Below are 19,580 nucleotides of genomic sequence, written 5' to 3'. Positions count from 1 at the left end.
GGTCTAGGACTTTAGTGTAACCCTGATATTCTGTATATGCATTTCATTACTATTCATGGTGGCTCCGTAATCTGTACTAATCCCAATTTTCTCTGCTGATCTTATTCCGGTTGTCTGTGGTGCCAATCTGTGCCACCACCTGATCAGGGCACCATGCAGTCTTTACATTGATGGACTGAAGGCCAGAGGTCCACATGACCATCATCGTCTAATTCTTCCACGTGAAGCCTTTATGTCAGGTAGAATGCCCAGTGGGTGGTCTCGTGGCCTTTGAACCACTGAAGATTTTGGTTAGTTTTTTGTTTGTTTTTTTCTGTCCTCCCTGGCCATTGGACCTAACTTTTACTCTTTGTTAATCAGCATTGCATAATTTTATTTTTATATGTTTTCTTTCTTCATCTTGTAAAGCACTTTGTATGAAAATGTGCTAATAGAAATAAATGTTATTGTTGTTGTAGGACTAGCAGTAAAGAAATAAATATCAAAAATCTGATCATATTTGTAATCATCAACCTGGAAATAGCATAAAATGGCACACCACATGGCGATATTACTGATCTCCATTTTCTCAAAGTTTTGTGGAAAGGAGTAACTTGGCCCCTCGTATCCCACTAGCGGCTGGAGTCTCATGAACATCTCGTTCTCATTTCTGCCGACACCTCTTGGTTTACTTTTTACCATAAGGATGTAATTTGCACAAGGTTTGGTCTAAAATGTGCCTGAAAAAATTTTTTGTTTTTTTTTGGCCTAGAGGGTCAAAAAGAGGGTTAAAACGAGTCGAACGTCATGTCATATGTGGGGGTTTTCTTGTACCGGTGAATCAGGAGGTGCTAGAACGAAAAAAAAAACTGAAATGATTTCAAAGCAATTATAAGTAATTCTTACAAACACAAAAATGTGAGCTAAGGCGCTATACTAACATCAGTGGTCCAGATGAACAACAGGAACTGACTGATTGACTGATATCGATAAAATTTTAAATAAGCAACACTTTGTTGTGAGTGCCCCCCAGCTACACTGGCCTCACACCTAACAAATATAAGGCAGCCCCCATTTAAACACTGGACACCAGGCCCACTGATTGGTCAGCGCCTAGCCATTCTTTTTCAAAGTTATACATTCTTCCTTTTCTATTATTGTGTTGTTTTCTGCCTCATGCTCTGTTCGGACTGGCTGACCGACTTGATCTATTTCTATTCCTCCTTAGTCCCCGGCGATTTCCTAGTGAACACAGGGAGTGACGGGAGGGCGTGGGAGGACATGCAGAAAGTCTCATGCACACAGCGGCACATCTACAGACGGAAAGCAGAGGCATGCACACTGGAAGCTCTATAAACGTAATCAGCATTTCGGACAACAGATTAACCAAGCCAAGAAAAAATTAAATAAAAACATGTTTTCTTATACTCGTTTCCAAATCGCATTTCTCAGCAATGTAGGACTAGTGTTGGACTCGACGTTGATCCATCATACTAAGAGACACCCATGAATGGTGAAGCCGAGCTATTTAACTGATGCCAACCCACCCAATGGCATGTGTTGAACTTTATAACGATAACCTCACGGGCACAGGAAGAATACGAGAGTGAACACCATACAGCCTATTGAGGAATATTTCGAGCAAACATAAGTAAAAACATGCATTGTGAAATGTGTCAATAAATAACAGCACCATCATCTGTGAGCATCAATAATTAAATGCACTATGAAATAAATTTTTGTTTCTTATTTATGTAGGTATTTATTTCTTTATTTATATCAGTGACGCCACACACAACGAGCAGTGAAAACTTATTTCAGCCACTACAGTCCAGGGGGCGGGCTCTACCGAGTCCTCTTCTTTAATTGGTGAATCGTCAGTTGAGTGGACGTCAATATCCCGCCATCAAGGGCCACCTTTACAGCAGACACTTCATATGCAGACCCCTGATGAGGAATTCAGAGCTTCTTAAATTCAAGTCACCGTCTGGACCTTTTCTTGTGTTTGTGTCCACCACTGACGCGCACAGTCGCAGCTTTTGAAGCTTCACTGCCGACTGGCGGTTTTAATTTCAGGTTGCATGCAGTGTCACCGAAATAAATAAATTAAAATTTAAATAAGTGCACAAATAAATAACCAACAAAAATATATTTCATGACTCATTTAATGACTTACGCTCATATATCATTGTGTCATTTATTTATTTACTAGCCATCCCCCGCGGCTTCACCCACGTATTAGTGACACTGGAGGCCCCGCCCAGCTCTCTGCTCCTGACGTCACGCCGCCTCCTCCTCCCCTCGGCCCGCAGCCTCTGTCTCGGATTAGCATGAATACTGTATATCGCTCCTGCAAGCGAATTTAGTGCAACGAGAGAGGCCGCAAAATCAACCGGAATATTCAAGCAAATTATAGAAAAAAAAAAAGATCTAAATCCATTAAGTAGTTCTCTCATTCGCTAAGTGGAGTTAAGGTTATGCCCCAAGGCAGACGTGTGAATGAGGAGGGCCCCTGCCTCTCTCTCGGATTTGCGCTAATAAAATCGGTACCGAAAGCAAACTCTGATACTTAGCGCAATGAGAAAGTCGCAAAATCAACCTGAATGTTCAAGCAAATTATAGAAAAAAAACCTGATTAGTAGTTCTCTCATGAAAAGCAGACAGACATACAAACGGGTCTAAAAAACTATTAAGAAATTTCATGCTTGGACCACGAAATTTTTAAAACCATTTCTTAGCGAGCACCTATGGGCCGAGGGTAACCTGCATTCCAAATTTCAAGTCCCAAGTCCTTATGTTTCGGGAGATTTTGTGATGAGTGTGTCTGTGGGATTTGGCTTTCATATACAGTCGTATGAAAAAGTTTGGGAACCCCCTCAGCCTGCATAATAATTTATTCCACTTTCAACAGAAAAGATAACAGTGGTATGTCTTTCATTTCCTAGAAGAACTGAAGTGTTTTCAGAACAAAGATTTTTAGTGCCGCAGTATTTAGTTGTATGAAATGAAATCAAATGTGAAAAACTGGCTGTGCAAAAATGTGGGCACCCTTGTCATTGTGCTGATTTGAATGCCTGTCGCTGCTCAATGCTGATTACTTGGTTGGATGAGCTCATTAAGCCTTGAACTTCACAGACAGGAGTGTCCAATCAGGAGTGGTCAAAGGTATTTAAGGTGGTCAATCTCAAGTTGTGTTTCCTTCCCTTTGACTCTCCTCTGAAGAGTGACAGACAGCATAGGATCCTCAAAGCAACTCTCCAAAGATCTGAAAACAAAGATTGTTGAGTCTCCTGGTTTAGAGGAAGGCTACAGAAAGCCATCTCAGAGGTTTAAACTGTCAGTTTCAACTGTAAGGAATGGAATCAGGAAATGGAAGGCCACAGGCACAGTTGCTGTTAAACCAACTCAGCAGGTCTGGCGGACCAAGAAAAATACAGGAGCGGCATATGAGCAGGATTGTGAGAATGGCTACAGACAACCACAGATCACCTCCAAAGACCTGCCAGAACATCTCACTGCTGATGGTGTATCTGTACATCGTTCTACAATTCAGCGCAATTTGCACAAAGAACATCTGTATGGCAGGGTGATGAGAGAGAAGCCCTTTCTGCACTCACGTCACAAACAGAGTCGCTTGTTGTATCAAATGCTCATTTAGACAAGCCAGACTCATGTGCTTTGGACTGATGAGACACAAATGGAGTTATTTGGTCAGAACAAAAAGCACTTTGCATGGCCGAAGAAGAACACCGCATTCCAAGAAAAACACCTGCTACCTCCTGTCACATGTGGTGGAGGTCCCATCATGCTGTGGGGCTGTGTGGCCAGTTCAGGGACTGGGGCCCTTGTTAAAGTCGAGGGTCAGATGAATTCAACTCAATATCAACAAATTCTTCAGGATAATGTTCAACCATCAGTCACAATGTTGAAATTACGCAGGGGTTGGATATTCCAACAAGTCAATGACCCAAAACACAGCTGGAAATCTACAAAGGCATTCATGCAGAGGGAGAAGTCCAATGTTCTGGAATGGCCGTCACAGTCACCTGACTTGAATATCATCGGAAATCTATGGGATGATTTGAAGCAGGCTGTCCATCAAATTGAACTGAACTGGAGAGATTTTGTATGAAGAATGGTCAGAAATACCTCCATCAGAATCCAGACACTCATCACAGGCTATAGGAGGACAGCGTCGAGAGGCTCAAAGGAGCAAAAGGAGGCTCAGCTAAGTATTGAGGTCATATCTCTGTTGGCGGCCTACATTTATGTACCTGTCTAATTTTGTTATGATGCATATTGCATATTTTCTGTTAATCCAATAAACTTAATGTCACTGCTGAACTACGATTGTGTCCATAAGGCATGTCAGATATTAAAAGGAAGTTGCTACTTGGAAAGCTCAGTCAATGAAACTTTTTCATATGACTGTATATATATATATATATATATATATATATATATATATATATATATATATATAGAGAGAGAGAGAGAGAGAGAGAGAGAGAGAGAGATAGATAGATAGATAGATGTGAAAGGCACTATATAATAGATAGATAGATAGATAGATAGATAGATAGATTAGATAGATAGATAGATAGATAGATAGATAGATAGATAGATAGATAGATAGATAGACAAATTTCACAATGCATTTATTTACTCACCTATGTATTTATTTATTCATTTTATTTTTTCCAAAATACTCCTGCATATACAACAGCTGGGAAACGAACAGCGGCGCGAGCGCAGTGGCTGAGCGTTTAATTTGGAAAATGAAAAATACATTTATAATATACAGTTAGGTCCATAAATATTTGGACAGAGACAACTTTTTTCTCATTTTGGTTCTGTACATCACCACAATGAATTTGAAATGAAACAACTCAGATGCAGTTGAAGTGCAGACTTTCAGCTTTAATTCAGCGGGTTGAACAAAACGATTGCATAAAAATGTCAGGCACCTAAAGCATTTTTTGAACACAATCCCTTCATTTCAGGGGCTAAAAAAGTAATTGGACAATTGACTCAAAGGCTCTTTGATGGGCAGGTGGGTTCAAGTCCGTCGTGATGTCTTATCAATTAAGCAGGTAAAAGGCCTGGAGTTGATTTGAGGTGTGGTGCCTGCATGTGGAAGATTTTGCTGTGAACAGACAACATGCGGTCGAAGGAGCTCTCCATGCAGGTGAGAGAAGCCATCCTTAAGCTGTGAAAACAGAAAAAACCCATCCGAGAAATTGCTACAATATTACGAGTGGCAAAATCTCCAGTTTGGTACATCCTGAGAAAGAAAGCAAGCACTGGTGAACTCAGCAAAGCAAAAAGACCTGAATGTCCACAGAAGACAACTGTGGTGGATGATCGCAGAATCATTTCCATGTTGAAGAGAAACTTCTTGACAACAGCCAGCCAAGTGAACAATACTCTCTAGGGCTTTGTAGGCATATCGATATCCAAGTCTACCATAAAGAGAAGAGAAAGAGAAGCATACCACATCATCTGTAAAACATGGTGGAGTTGGGCAGTGTGATGGCTTGGGCGTGCATGGCTGCCAGTGGCACTGGGACACTCGTGTTTATTGATGATGTGACACAGGACAGAAGCAGCCGAATGAATTCTGAGGTGTTCAGAGATGTACTGTCTGCTCAAATCCAGCTAAATTACGTCAAATTGATTGGGCGGCGGGTGTTTCATGATACAGATGGACAATGACCCAAAACATACAGCCAAAGCAACGCAGGAGTTTATTAAAGCAAAGAAGTGGAAAATTCTTGAATGGCCAAGTCAGTCACCTGATCTTCACCCAACTGAGCAGGCATTTCACTTGTTGAAGACTAAACTTCAGACAGAAAGGCCCACAAACAAACAGCAACTGAAAGTAAAGGCCTGGCAGAGCATTAAAAAGGAGGAAACCCAGCGTCTGGTGATGTCCAGGAGTTCAAGACTTCAGGCTGGCATTGGTTTTCAACCAAGTATTAGAAATGAACATTTTATTTCCAGTTATTTAATTTGTCCAATTACTTTTGAGCCCCTGAAATGAAGGGATTGTGTTAATAAATGCTTTAGTTGCCTCACATTTTTATGCAATCTTTCTGTTCAACCCACTGAATTAAAGCTGAAAGTCTGCACTTCAACTGCATCTGAGTTGTTTCATTTGAAATTCATTGTGGTGATGTACAGAACCAAAATGAGAAAAAAGTTGTCTCTGTCCAAATATTTATGGACCTAACTGCATATTTAATATATGACCTTTTTTCTTTAATGCATGCAAATTTTGTAGGAGTCGCCAGCAACAAGTTGACAATTTCCTGCAGCAGGTGCACAAACGCGGCCCATGAACGTAAAAATCTGGGAACATGCATTGCAGTCGGGTGGCCATCATCAGCATCCCGGCCATGAAGTGCCGTTTAAAATAAAAACAAAGAGTAAGAGAGAGCCACACTCACCTCGGGATGAATCGCTTTGAACACGGGGGCATCCATTAAGGTTATCTGACTCTGAGGAAGAAAAAGAAACACAAACAATATGAGCGAGTGAACGTTGACTGAGAAAGCAGCTCTTCCAAAGTTCTTCAACTCTCCGGGTTCTTCTTAAAGTGCTGCATGATGGTGGGCAGGGATGGGGTTTTAGTGAACCCCAAAATGGGGTGATAAGGACTATTCTTGCTTTGCTTCAATAATTTACAGCCAAAGAGTTCACATTCTCTCTCTAAGCGAGGGGCCCATCTTTCTCCAGCTCTTCTGCGCATCTAAACCTTTGGCTTAGTAAATTATTAGTGGTTTCTAGCAAATACAGAATAATAAAAAAATATGTAGGTATAAGTCTTTTTAATTCTAACTCTTACATCTTAATGCTTAATAAGATATAGTGTCAACTTTTCTCATGTGCTTATAATACTTTTCTAATACATAGAGATTACCAATTTTAAGAATACAATTTTCTATAGCAGTCTGCAAAGTGTTATAAAGTCTGTCATGCCTTCATTTCTAATTCACATGTTGAAGGGTAATGGGTGGTGTCCCTCTATAGGTCACTACGTATAATTATGAATTACTTTGCATGGATGAATGGAAACCTATTATAAATGGTAACATCATAAAGGACGTACAGGGTGGTCCAGATCTAATTATGCAGATCCAGATCATCTGGATGGCTTTGATTTATGTGGGGACGATTCCAGTTTGGCGCAAAGACGATTCTTTATGTCGTCAGTTCGCACACTTCTCGATGGTCTGAGATTTAACTTAACTTAATAAGTTATAGCATAATGAAAATTGCATAATTAGATCTGGACCACCCTATACTGTGCAAGGTGCTATATAAACTGCTCAAAAAAATTAAAGGAACACTTTGAAAACACATCAGATCTCAATGGGAAAAAGAAATCCTCCTGGATATCTATACTGATATAGACTGGGTAATGTGTTAGGAACGAAAGGATGCCACATCGTTTGATGGAAATGAAAATGATCAACCTACAGAGCCCTGAATTCAAAGACGCCCCAAAAATCAGAGTGAAAAAATTATGTGGCAGGCTAGTCCATTTTGCCAAAATTTAATTGCAGCAACTCAAAATTGTCGCAGCACTTTGTATGGCCCCTGTGTTCTTGTATACATGCCTGACAACATCGGTGCATGCTTCTAATGAGATGACAGATGGTGTTGTGGGGGATCTCCTCCCAGATCTGGACCAGGGCATCACTGAGCTCCTGGACAGTCTGAGGTGCAACCTGGTGGCATTGGATGGACCAAAACATAATGTCCCAGAGGTGTTCTATTGGATTTAGGTCAGGAAAGTGTGGTGGCCAGTCAATGGTATCAATTCCTTCATCCTCCAGGAACTGCCTGCATACTCTCACCACATGAGGCCAGGAATTGTCGTGCACCAGGAGCCACTGTACCAGCATAGGGTCTGACAATGGGTCCAAGGATTTCATCCTGATACCTAATGGCAGCCAAGGTGCCTTTGTCAAGCCTGTAGCGGTCTGTGTGACCCTCCATGGATATGCCTCCCCAGACAATCATTAACCCACCACCAAACTGCTCATGCTGAATGATGTTACAGGCAGCATAATGTTCTCCATGGCTTCTCCAGACCCTTTCACTTCTGTCACGTGCTCAGGGTGAACCTGCTCTCATCTGTAAAAAGCACAGGGCACCAGTGGTGCATCTGCCAATTCTGGTATTCTATGGCGAATGCCAATGGAGCTGCATGCTGCTGGGCAGTGAGCTCAGGGCCCATTAGAGGACATGGGGCCCTTGGGTCACCCTCATGAAGTCTTTCTGGTTGTTTGGTCAGAGACATTCACACCAGTGGCCTGCTGGAGGTCATTTTGTAGGGCTCTGGCAGTGCTCATCCTGTTCCTCCTTGCCCAAAGGAGCAGATACTGGTCCTGCTGATGGGTTATGGACCTTCTATGGCCCTCTCCAGCTCTCCTAGAGTAACTGCTTGTCTCCTAGAATCTCCTCCATGCCCTTGAGACTGTGCAGGGGGACACAGCAAACCTTCTGGCAATGACCCGTATTGATGTGCCATCCTGGAGAAGTTGGACTACCTGTGTAACCTCTGTAGGGTCCAGGTATCGCCTCATGCTACCAGTAGTGACACTGACTGTAGCCAAATGCGAAACTAGTGAAGAAACAGTCAGAAAAGATGAGGAGGGAAAAATGTCAGTGGCCTCCACCTGTTAAACCATTCCTGTTTTGGGGTCCATCTCATTGTTGCCCCTCTAGTGCATCTGTTGTTAATTTCATTAACACCACAGCAGCTGAAACTGATTAACAACCCCCTCTGCTACTTAACTGACCAGATTAATATCCCATAAGTTTCATTGACTTTATGCTATACTCTGATTAAAAAGTGGTCCTTTAATTCTTTTGAGCAGTATAGAAAGCAATGTCCTTTAAAGAACACAAGGACTTTAATTTTACAATGTATCCTAATGTGCTGAGGGACACACCCTGAAAGGCGCTGTATAGAAAGCAATGCCTTTACGTCCACATTATATACAAGAGAGTCCGCGTTACACTGCAAGGCAATACAAAAAAACTGAAGGTCTTTAATTTTACAGCAGGGGTGTCAAACTCCAGGCCTGGAGGGCCGTAGTGGCTGCAGGTTTTCATTCTAACCCTTTTCCTAATCAGTTTTCACTGTTAATTAACTAATTAGCCCTGTTTTTAAGGATTCAGTCCTCTGAATTTATTATTTTCTTCATTAAATGACAGCCAAACAGAAATGAGACGTGAAAGTAGCCAACAGCTAAACTGGGATTTCAAACTCCAACCAATTTCACTCCAACTAATCTCTTAATGAGAAGCTGATTCGTGCTGTTAATTAAAGCCATTATTTAGCTCCATCGCTTGTGGCTGCTCTCATTCAGCCACAGCAGACATTTCCAGAACTGTTGATTTTTTCAGTTTTTTTCTAAGAACACCGCCAAAATGTTTTGGTGACCTGAGAGACCAGCCTTACCGAGACCATCACGTTTCTTTATTTTCAGATATTGTGTGGTGGGCACGGGTGAGCTGGTCATGTGGCGGCTCGTTTTATGTCTCATTATTGTTTGGCTGCTAATTAAGGAAAAAGAAACAACTAAGGGACCTTAGTCAAGTCAATTAAAAAAAAGGCAAAATAAAATAATTAGCAGCAAAAAAATGGTCACTAATGAAGAAGATGGTTAGAATGAAAACCTGCAGCCACTACGGCCCTCCAGGACCAGAGTTCGACACCCATGCTTTACAGCATAGAGATCAATCAATCAATCAACATTTATTTATATAGCACATATTCATACAAAAAATGTAGCTCAAAGTGCTTTACAAATTGAATAGAAAAATAGAAGACACAATAAAAAATAAACATAAAATAAAAGATAACATGCTGTGCATAACACCATGTAAGGCACTATATAGAAAGCAGAGCCTGCCACATTTTATACTAAGGAGATCAGATGCAGTCACCCTGAAAGACACTATATATATTATAAATACTTTACATCCGCATATTTACATTTACAAGCACAACAGGCCAAGTCACTCTGCAACATACTATAAAAGCCGGCATTGGAACACATCTTGTTAGGCACTATTAAGAAAGTAGCGTCTTCACATCCACAGTACATATATACAGTGGTGTGAAAAACTATTTGCCCCCTTCCTGATTTCTTATTCTTTTGCATGTTTGTCACACAAAATGTTTCTGATCATCAAACACATTTAACCATTAGTCAAATATAACACAAGTAAACACAAAATGCAGTTTTTTAAATGATGGGTTTTATTATTTAGGGAGAAAAAATCCAAACCTACATGGCCCTGTGTGAAAAAGTAATTGCCTCCTGAACCTAATAACTGGTTGGGCCCACCCTTAGCAGCAATAACTGCAATCAAGCGTTTGCGATAACTTGCAATGAGTCTTTTACAGCGCTCTGGAGGAATTTTGGCCCACTCATCTTTGCAGAATTGTTGTAATTCAGCTTTATTTGAGTGTTTTCTAGCATGAACCGCCTTTTTAAGGTCATGCCATAGCATCTCAATTGGATTCAGGTCAGGACTTTGACTAGGCCACTCCAAAGTCTTCATTTTGTTTTTCTTCAGCCATTCAGAGGTGGATTTGCTGGTGTGTTTTGGGTCATTGTCCTGTTGCAGCACCCAAGATCGCTTCAGCTTGAGTTGACCAACAGATGGCCAGACATTCTCCTTCAGGATTTTTTGGTAGACAGTAGAATTCATGGTTCCATCTATCACAGCAAGCCTTCCAGGTCCTGAAGCAGCAAAACAACCCCAGACCATCACACTACCACCACCATATTTTACTGTTGGTATGATGTTCTTTTTCTGAAATGCTGTGTTCCTTTTACGCCAGATGTAACGGGACATTTGCCTTCCAAAAAGTTCAACTTTTGTCTCATCAGTCCACAAGTCTTGGCAATCATTGAGATGTTTCTTAGCAAAATTGAGACGAGCCCTAATGTTCTTTTTGCTTAACAGTGGTTTGCGTCTTGGAAATCTGCCATGCAGGCCGTTTTGCCCAGTCTCTTTCTTATGGTGGAGTCGTGAACACTGACCTTAATTGAGGCAAGTGAGGCCTGCAGTTCTTTAGACGTTTTCTTGGGGTCTTTTGTGACCTCTCGGATGAGTCGTCTCTGCGCTCTTGGGGTAATTTTGGTCGGCCGGCCGGCCACTCCTGGGAAGGTTCACCACTGTTCCATGTTTTGCCATTTCTGGATAATGGCTCTCACTGTGGTTCGCTGGAGTCCCAAAGCTTTAGAAATGGCTTTATAACCTTTACCAGACTGATAGATCTCAATTACTTCTGTTCTCATTTGTTCCTGAATTTCTTTGGATCTTGGCATGATGTCTAGCTTTTGAGGTGCTTTTGGTCTACTTCTCTGTGTCAGGCAGCTCCTATTGAAGTGATTTCTTGATTGAAACAGGTGTGGCAGTAATCAGGCCTGGGGTGGCTACGAAATTGAACTCAGGTGTGATACACCACAGTTAGGTTATTTTTAACAAGGGGCAATTACTTTTCACACAGGGCCATGTAGGTTTGGATTTTTTTTCTCCCTAATTAATAAAAACCATCATTTAAAAACTGCATTTTGTGTTTACTTGTGTTATATTTGACTAATGGTTAAATGTGTTGGATGATCAGAAACATTTTGTGTGACAAACATGCAAAAGAATAAGAAATCAGGAAGGGGGCAAATAGTTTTTCACACCACTGTATATCACTTGTGGCAGAAGGCCTGGACGTCCAAAGAGAAGACGGATGGGGAAGACAGCCGCTGTGAGACACTGTCTCCCCCAAGACACCAGATGGCGAGTTCTTTGCAGCATAGAAGTGCCCCGGATTTCCGCAGGGCATCATGGAATTTGTAGTTCAGCATCACAGCCCTGCTGGGTACCATGAGTGCCACCAGGAGATGCTGCAGGAAGATCTGGGGATTTGTATTTCCTATATAGCCCGGACATACACCAAAGTCATGGGGTCAAAAGCCCCAAAGTACGTCCGGGCTGAAGAATACCTCAAGTCCTCCATTTGACATGGAAGTGCTTGCAAGTCATGGGGACGGAAGAACGGAAGCATTTCCAGGTCAAGGACTATATAAAGGACTACTGAAGACCCAGCAAGCGAGCCAGAGTTGGGAGGTAGAAGACAGAGCTTGCTGGGAGGTGTGGAGGAGAGAATTGCATTGATTTATTGTTTGTTTATTGTGCTTATGGCGGATGTGTTGCTTGAAAGGCAAGGGAAAAGAATAAAAAGAACTTCTCTGTGCTTTTATCCTGTGTCTCCGTACCTCTCTGTTGGGTTTAATGGGGTGACAGCGACCCCTGGTGCTCACACACTGTATATAGTACTTAGAGGCCATGGTACCTGTAAAACACCATATAAACTGCAAGTCTTTAATTCAACAGTATGCAGTGGTATGCTGTAGAAAACACTTTGCAAGGCATGACACAGAAAAAGGGTTTTCCACATAATAAACCAAAGTGATGAGAGACAGTGTCAGGAATTCCAGACCTTTAATTCTAACATGTAGCCTAGTGTTGTGAGAGCGACACACTGCAAGGCACTATATACTGTACAGTAAATGACACCGCCATTACTTTCTTTATGTGGTTTTTAGTGTTGCCAGCACACAACACTATGCGGTAAGACGCCATGTCCTCAACTTCACATTATTAACTAAGGTGATGAAGGATGGTAGTTGGCCTGAGAGGCGCTATATAGAATTCCACAAATTTACATCCCAGGTTACATTTGAAAGTGGCACGAAGTCTTTTATGTCGCATGAAGTCTATTTCGAAATGATACCCTAAAGTGCAGAGGTAAGGTGTGCACCCTGGTAGATGACACACTGGATACAATGTCTTAACATTCACATTAGATGCTTAAGGTTTAATGGAGGGCTAGATCCTCCCCCCAGGCACTATATAGATAGGCCTGCCATCATTTCACTGTCAAAGCCTAAAGTGATGAGCAATGATGGCCTCCATATGTTAATATTATATTCTACAATGTTCAGGACTAGGGGCCTACCCACAGGATTCAGGGTCTTTACCCCTCAATATGTCTTCCATTCACCATGCAAGGCACTATATAAATAAATAAATAAATAAAGGCACAAATAAACTTCGGTCCGTCTATATAGGACATTGTATTACCCGTGTTATATTCTTAGATGAACAGGGAGGGCATACAAACTGAAAAACAGTAAAATGAGGTGCAGGTGGCTACTTCTATATTAAATGACTGAAAGATCAAGTGACACTGAACAGGACAGGATGTCACATTTCGTGACTTTAATTTTACAGACCCATGTGACTTTTTTTTTTTTTTGAACGAAGATGACTTCATGAATGCATCTCAGAACAAAAACCCTGTCATCAGGACTGGTGGTTGAAGTCCCTCGGAGGGAGCAAAATCCACTTCACCATGGCACTATATAGCATTTCACTTCTATGCATACAGAACATAACACATGTGATTTGGAAAGCCACAGAGTGACAAGCAACTTACAGCAAACTCCTCGGGGGTGACCTTGAGCACATCGAACACCACGGCGTCGTAACTTTTAGCGCAGTCCCGCCTCCGCCCGTCCAGAGAGTCGGAGCTGCTGCTGCTCTGCAAGACGGAAGGGAGAAACCAGTAAAGAGCTGGCTGGTCCAAACTCAGGACCAACAAATCAAATGACATTTTAATCTTTAAAGAGCAAAGTGGCCAAGAACTGCTAGATGAGCAAGACCATACCATCCTGTTGTGCCCTGCTGCACTAAAATAACAACAGGTAAGCCGTGCCAACCCAAATTCAGTGTACACTGGCATCCACGTGCCCCCTTCAATTCTACACTCAGATCTGCAAGTGTGATAGGAGCTACATGGGATTTGTCTTCTGCTGCCTTCTTGTGGGCATATACTGTTACTGCCACCCTTTCTTTAAAATATTCTAGGTGGAGGAGAAAGATCAGGTAAGATATTCAAACCCATTTTAATCAGGAATCTGTTCAGACAGCATGAGGTGCAAGGCAGGAAACACACTTGGTCAGGGTGCCTTATCATCACATTCATGCCCATGATGGGCACATTTAAAACCGGCGACTGAACGCATGTCATTAGCATGTGGTTGAAAGCTCAAGCAGCCATAGTGGGACCAGCCATTGAGCTCTGGCAAAACAATCCACTGTGCTGCCATATCAGCCCTGTACAGGGTCCTACCACAGAAATGGAGGACATGGTCTTAAGCAATGGCAGCTGGCAGGCACCAGGGCAGAATTCCTAAAGTGCCCAAAGAAAGCCCAGCAGACAGCACGGCAATGGGGAGTAAGGACGAGCTGCCTGAGGTTACAAAGGCGCAAGCTTGGTAGAGAATAGAGACCATGTGTATTTAAAGGTGACAGCGCAAACTCAAGGCCCGCTCGTGAAAGGCGCTACATAAAGTATCAACTACATGACTCATATGACTTTCCCTTACACCCTCATCCATAGAAAGGAAAGGACAGGCACAAAAAGTGGGAATCAAAAGGCAGCTTGGCATCTGTTGTCTGTGCCCGAGTTATGCCAGGCCTCACAGTATTCTAGATAGGTGTGGGATGCTGTAATGCTCTCTGTTCTTACCCAAAGTGCTCTCTGCTCTGCCCCCTGAAAGAAGGCAAAGCGAATTCATTCAACTCACAACCACCAAAACACAACAATCTCTGCAACGGTACACTTGGGACCCCCATGGTGCCAAAGGTCTCATGAAGACTTGAGTGCCACTAATGTAAATCAAGTGCCACCTGGCACTCCTCTTCACACCTTTAAGCTACATTTTATAGAATGGTCAGACACAGGCCTCCCAAGGGGCACCTTGTTGTCCATCAAGCTTGTGTCAAAGGGCACCCTTACCCCATTAAACCAACACACCTTGGCATGGGTCAACTGGCTTTAGTAACTGTGACCCCCAAAAATAACACAATTGAAAGGAAGGGTGGGCAGCAAAAAACACCCGATGGCCCTGTGGGCTTGGGGGTGGATGGAGGGGGTTTGTTTGCACACCTCTGGAGGGGTGGAGGCGGCCGGCACACTGGACATCAGACCATTCTTCTTGTACATGCTCTCCTGCAGGCTGTGAGTGGACGGGAGGTCGGCCTCAGCTGGTGGACACATGCGACTCCGGCTCTGACCCTGCTGGACAAGAGGGGGGGCGACAATAAGAGGGGTCATAACAAAAAAAAGAAAAAGAGAAAACAGCAACACAACAGCAGCAGGAGGAGCACAAAAAGCAGACATCTGAGGCAGACAGCCACGCGTGTAACACGCACGCAACCGGCAGACACACAACACAACTACGACACACACAAGCCACTCTGAGACACACAAAAAACAGACAGGCAGACAAAAGCAGACAATTGTGACACACAAACACAACTGGGACACATCACAGCTATGAATGACACAAATACAACGGTGACACAAGCGAGCACAAAAGCAGACACACACACACGTACAGTACATCAAATACCACAGGCCTATTTGCTTTTCTGCACATTTTTTGCACACCAGTGCACCCATGTGGACACAGCAGATACTGCAGGCCAGTGCAGAAGCCTCAGTGTCACCCCACACACTTAATGGGACAAGAGTTCTGCACACAAGGCGCTTCCCAAGGCTCCGTAAAACACCCAGGGGCCTCAGGTGTGCTTCTGTCTTGGGGTCACAATCAACACAAAATAAAAAGACAAAGAGCATGAAGAACAGCGGCTCACCCATAGTGAAAGTGAAAGGCTTGCTACACGTCAGAGCCATGCAGGGAGAGGCCACAGCTGCAGAACATGTCTTCTCCCAAAGGATGTGGACATACAAATCCACAAAATCCTGTAAGAAAAAAAAAAAGAAAAAACATCAAACATTAAAAAAAAAGACTGGGAGACAACATGTGGGGGTCAATATGAGAGCCATGTGCCAGCAGGGGGCAGCACAAAGCTCTTCCAAGTTTCATATACAGTATACATTGCACAGTAAAAGGCATTACACTCACCTAAAGGACTATTAGGACCACCATACTAATACGGTGTTTGACCCCCTTTCGCCTTCAGAACTGCCTTCATTCTACGTGGCATCGATTCAACAAGGTGCTAAAAGAATTCTTTAGAAATGTTGGCCCATATTGATAGGATAGCATCTTGCAGTTGATGGAGATTTGTGGGATGCACATCCAGGGCACGAAGCTCCCGTTCCACCACATCCCAAAGATGCTCTATTGGGTTGAGATCTGGTGACTGTGGGGGCCATTTTAGTACAGTGAACTCCTTGTCATGTTCAAGAAACCAATTTGAAATGATTCGAGCTTTGTGACATGGTGCATTATCCTGCTGGAAGTAGCCATCAGAGGATGGGTACATGGTGGTCATGAAGGGATGGACATGGACAGAAACAATGCTCAGGTAGCCCGTGGCATTTAAGCGATGCCCAATTGGCACTAAGGGGCCTAAAGTGTGCCAAGAAAACATCCCCACACCATTACACCACCACCACCAGCCTGCACAGTGGTAACAAGGCATGATGGATCCATGTTCTCATTCTGTTTACGCCAAATTCTGACTCTACCATTTGAATGTCTCAACAGAAATCGAGACTCATCAGACCAGGCAACATCTTTCCAGTCTTCAACTGTCCAATTTTGGTGAGCTTGTGCAAATTGTAGCCTCTTTTTCCTATTTGTAGTGGAGATGAGTGGTACCCGGTGGGGTCTTCTGCTGTTGTAGCCCATCCACCTCAAGGTTGTGCGTGTTGTGGCTTCACAAATGCTTTGCTGCATACCTCGGTTGTAACGAGTGGTTATTTCAGTCAAAGTTGCTCTTCTATCAGCTTGAATCAGTCGGCCCATTCATTCTCCTCTGACCTCTAGCATCAACAAGGCATTTTAAGCCCACAGGACTGCCGCATACTGGATGTTTTTCCCTTTTCACACCATTCTTTGTAAACCCTAGAAATGGTTGTGCGTGAAAATCCCAGTAACTGAGCAGATGTGAAATACTCAGACCGGCCCGTCTGGCACCAACAACCATGCCACGCTCCAAATTGCTTAAATCACCTTTCTTTGCCATTCTGACATTCAGTTTGGAGTTCAGGAGATTGTCTTGACCAGGACCACACCCCTAAATGCATTGAAGCAACTGCCATGTGATTGGTTGATTAGATAATTACATTAATGAGAAATTGAACAGGTGTTCCTAATAATCCTTTAGGTGAGTGTATATGGGCTCCAGACTAACTATGTGACACCCTGCATATGTGTCTTGGCAGTGGTGCCCCCTATAGCGCAGGTCCCATCTTGCACCCAATACTGCCAGTCCAAGCTTCAGCACACCTCGACTCTGATTTTAAAGTGAATGGGCAGGCAGGAGGACACAAGAGCTTTTATTACTAAACCAGCCGTTTTGACAGACAGACAGACTAACACCAATGCACAGCTCCAGTCACTCAGCTTCATGTTAGCTCAAAGGAACAGACAGAAAAACAGAGCCACGTCCTGTCATTAATGAGGGAAATGGGCAGACGGACACACAGTCACACGATTTCATAAAAAGACAGACAGACAGACATCTGCTCTTTCAGGCCTAAATGAATGGACAGACGTGGTCAGGTGTGGACCTGCTAGTTTATACTGAAAGACTCTCAGGTTCTTCTTATAAGGTTCATTTTATAGTCAGATAGACAGACAGACATCTTGTGTCTAAACAGACACAAGCCCCTTCACCACCTGACTGACAGACAGACAGACCAGTTGGCCCTATAATATTATAGACACTCAGAACCCTACAAATTATCATACAGATGGACAGACAGACACGTGCCCTGTCATTATAGGTAGGCTAGACGTACAGACAGACGTCTTAGTGTGCCCTGCAGACGGTGCGATGGACGCTCGGTTTTATTTTTGATTGTCTACATAGACAGATGGACTCTGGAAAAAGAAGCAAGTGGACATACAGACAGACATGTGCCCTTTCAGTATTGAATGGACGGATGGACAAAATCATATTTCTTCAATCATGTATTGTATTTTTTATTTTTTTTATGCAGACAGGCCTAAAATACTCTATCGTCTTAGGATAACAAGACAGCAGACAAACAGACATATGCCGATTCATCACTGGCAGAATGGCTGTGGCCAGACAGACACACAGATGTGCTGTTTTGCCCTTACGTTACTTTACCAGACAGACAGATGGACACCTGCTCTTTCATAAGTGGATGGATGGAGAGACTGTTTAGGGTCAGGCATTCCCATCCGAGTTTGTCAAGACAGACAGACAGACAGACAGGATCTGACAACAGACAGGTGCTCCTTCATCACTTGACTGACCCACGGACAGACAGATTGACCAGTTGGTCTTATGGTGATAATACAGACAAGCAGAATTCAATGCATCATTATACAGACAGACAGACAGACAGACAGATGTCCTCGTTGTTACTGGCAGAGTGGGCCGACATGGCAGGGTATCCTATAGTTCTTACAGATGCAGATAAGCAAGACCCTTGGACAGTTTTATTTCATTATCACATTGATTGATGGACTGTTTTTTAAATGAACAGACAAGTGGACATGCAGATGTCAGACAGACAGACAGACCGACAGAGCCTTTTATTACTGGAAAGACAGACAGTCATAATGCTTTGGTCTTTCATTTTTACACAGACAGACAGACAGACAGTCTGTCCCTTCAGATGTGCCAGTCCTGTCCTGTACTTCCTCCATGGCAGACACTTGCTTGGGTTTATTTTATTATCAGACACACAGAAACATGAACACTTATAATGAATAGACAGACAGACAGACAGTCCTGTGGATTCTTTTTACAAGCAGACAGCTGCTCCTTTATTGCTTAACAGGCAGACCTGTGCTCTTTCATTACTGGATGGACAGACAGACCGCCCTTCAAATTATTTTTGCAATCAGACAGACTGACAGCCTACCACTTCTATCGAAACAGGCACAAGCACCTTCATCATCTGACAGAAAGACAGACAGACAGACGGAGAGATCGGAGGCATGCGCTGATTGGACGCTGCTGCACCCACCACACGACAGACACACGGACTGAGCCGTTAACAAGCAGAATTAGATGAATCATTACACAGACAGACAGACAGACAGACACAAGCAGGAGGGACAGACAGACATCCATGCCAATGTGTCCAGTCATTTTTGTAAAAGCAGGGTGAGGCAGTTGGCCAGTTTGATTTTATTACAGACAGATGGACATGCAGTTATCAGACAGACAGGCCTGTGCCCTTTCGCTACTGAACGGACAGACGGCCCGTCCTGCTACCTTTCTATTCTGGCCCAGCATGCCATCCAACACGACACACAGTAAGCCACACTGATGCCCTTTTATTACTGGCCGGATGGACAGACTGAGGAGTCGTGTAATTCTACATGGCAGATGCTCACTGCGCTTCATCTTATTACCAGACGGATGGGATGATTCCTTTAGCATCAGGCAGACAGAGGAAGACTTTGAACTGTCAGACAGGTAGGCCTGTGCTCTTTCATTACTGGATTGACTGACAGACAGACAGACATTCCTTCACATTCATCATATATCCA

At 43.2% G+C, this 19,580-nt stretch overlaps 1 protein-coding gene across 3 annotated transcripts in view; it reads right to left on the bottom strand.

Annotated features, from left to right (window-relative positions):
- Positions 1-19,580, bottom strand: part of ralgps1 (Ral GEF with PH domain and SH3 binding motif 1) — a 342,472-nt gene that overhangs the window by 232,922 nt on the left and 89,970 nt on the right. For 2 of the 3 annotated variants that reach the window (XM_039764461.1, XM_039764463.1), the window contains exons 2-5: positions 15,730-15,838; positions 15,020-15,148; positions 13,505-13,609; positions 6,429-6,479 (exon numbers count right to left, since the gene is read on the bottom strand). In XM_039764461.1, coding sequence (XP_039620395.1) covers positions 6,429-6,479; positions 13,505-13,609; positions 15,020-15,130 — 267 coding nt within the window. In that variant the 5' untranslated portion in view covers positions 15,131-15,148; positions 15,730-15,838. Of the gene's footprint in view, positions 1-6,428; positions 6,480-13,504; positions 13,610-15,019; positions 15,152-15,729; positions 15,839-19,580 lie in introns of all 3 variants that reach the window. The other variant, XM_039764462.1, reaches the window with a different exon arrangement.

Source organism: Polypterus senegalus, chromosome 9 (assembly GCF_016835505.1).
Source record: "Polypterus senegalus isolate Bchr_013 chromosome 9, ASM1683550v1, whole genome shotgun sequence".
Taxonomy (NCBI): Eukaryota; Metazoa; Chordata; class Cladistia; order Polypteriformes; family Polypteridae; genus Polypterus; species Polypterus senegalus.
Note: the sequence above shows the minus strand (reverse complement) of the source record. Positions and strands in the feature narration are given on the sequence as shown.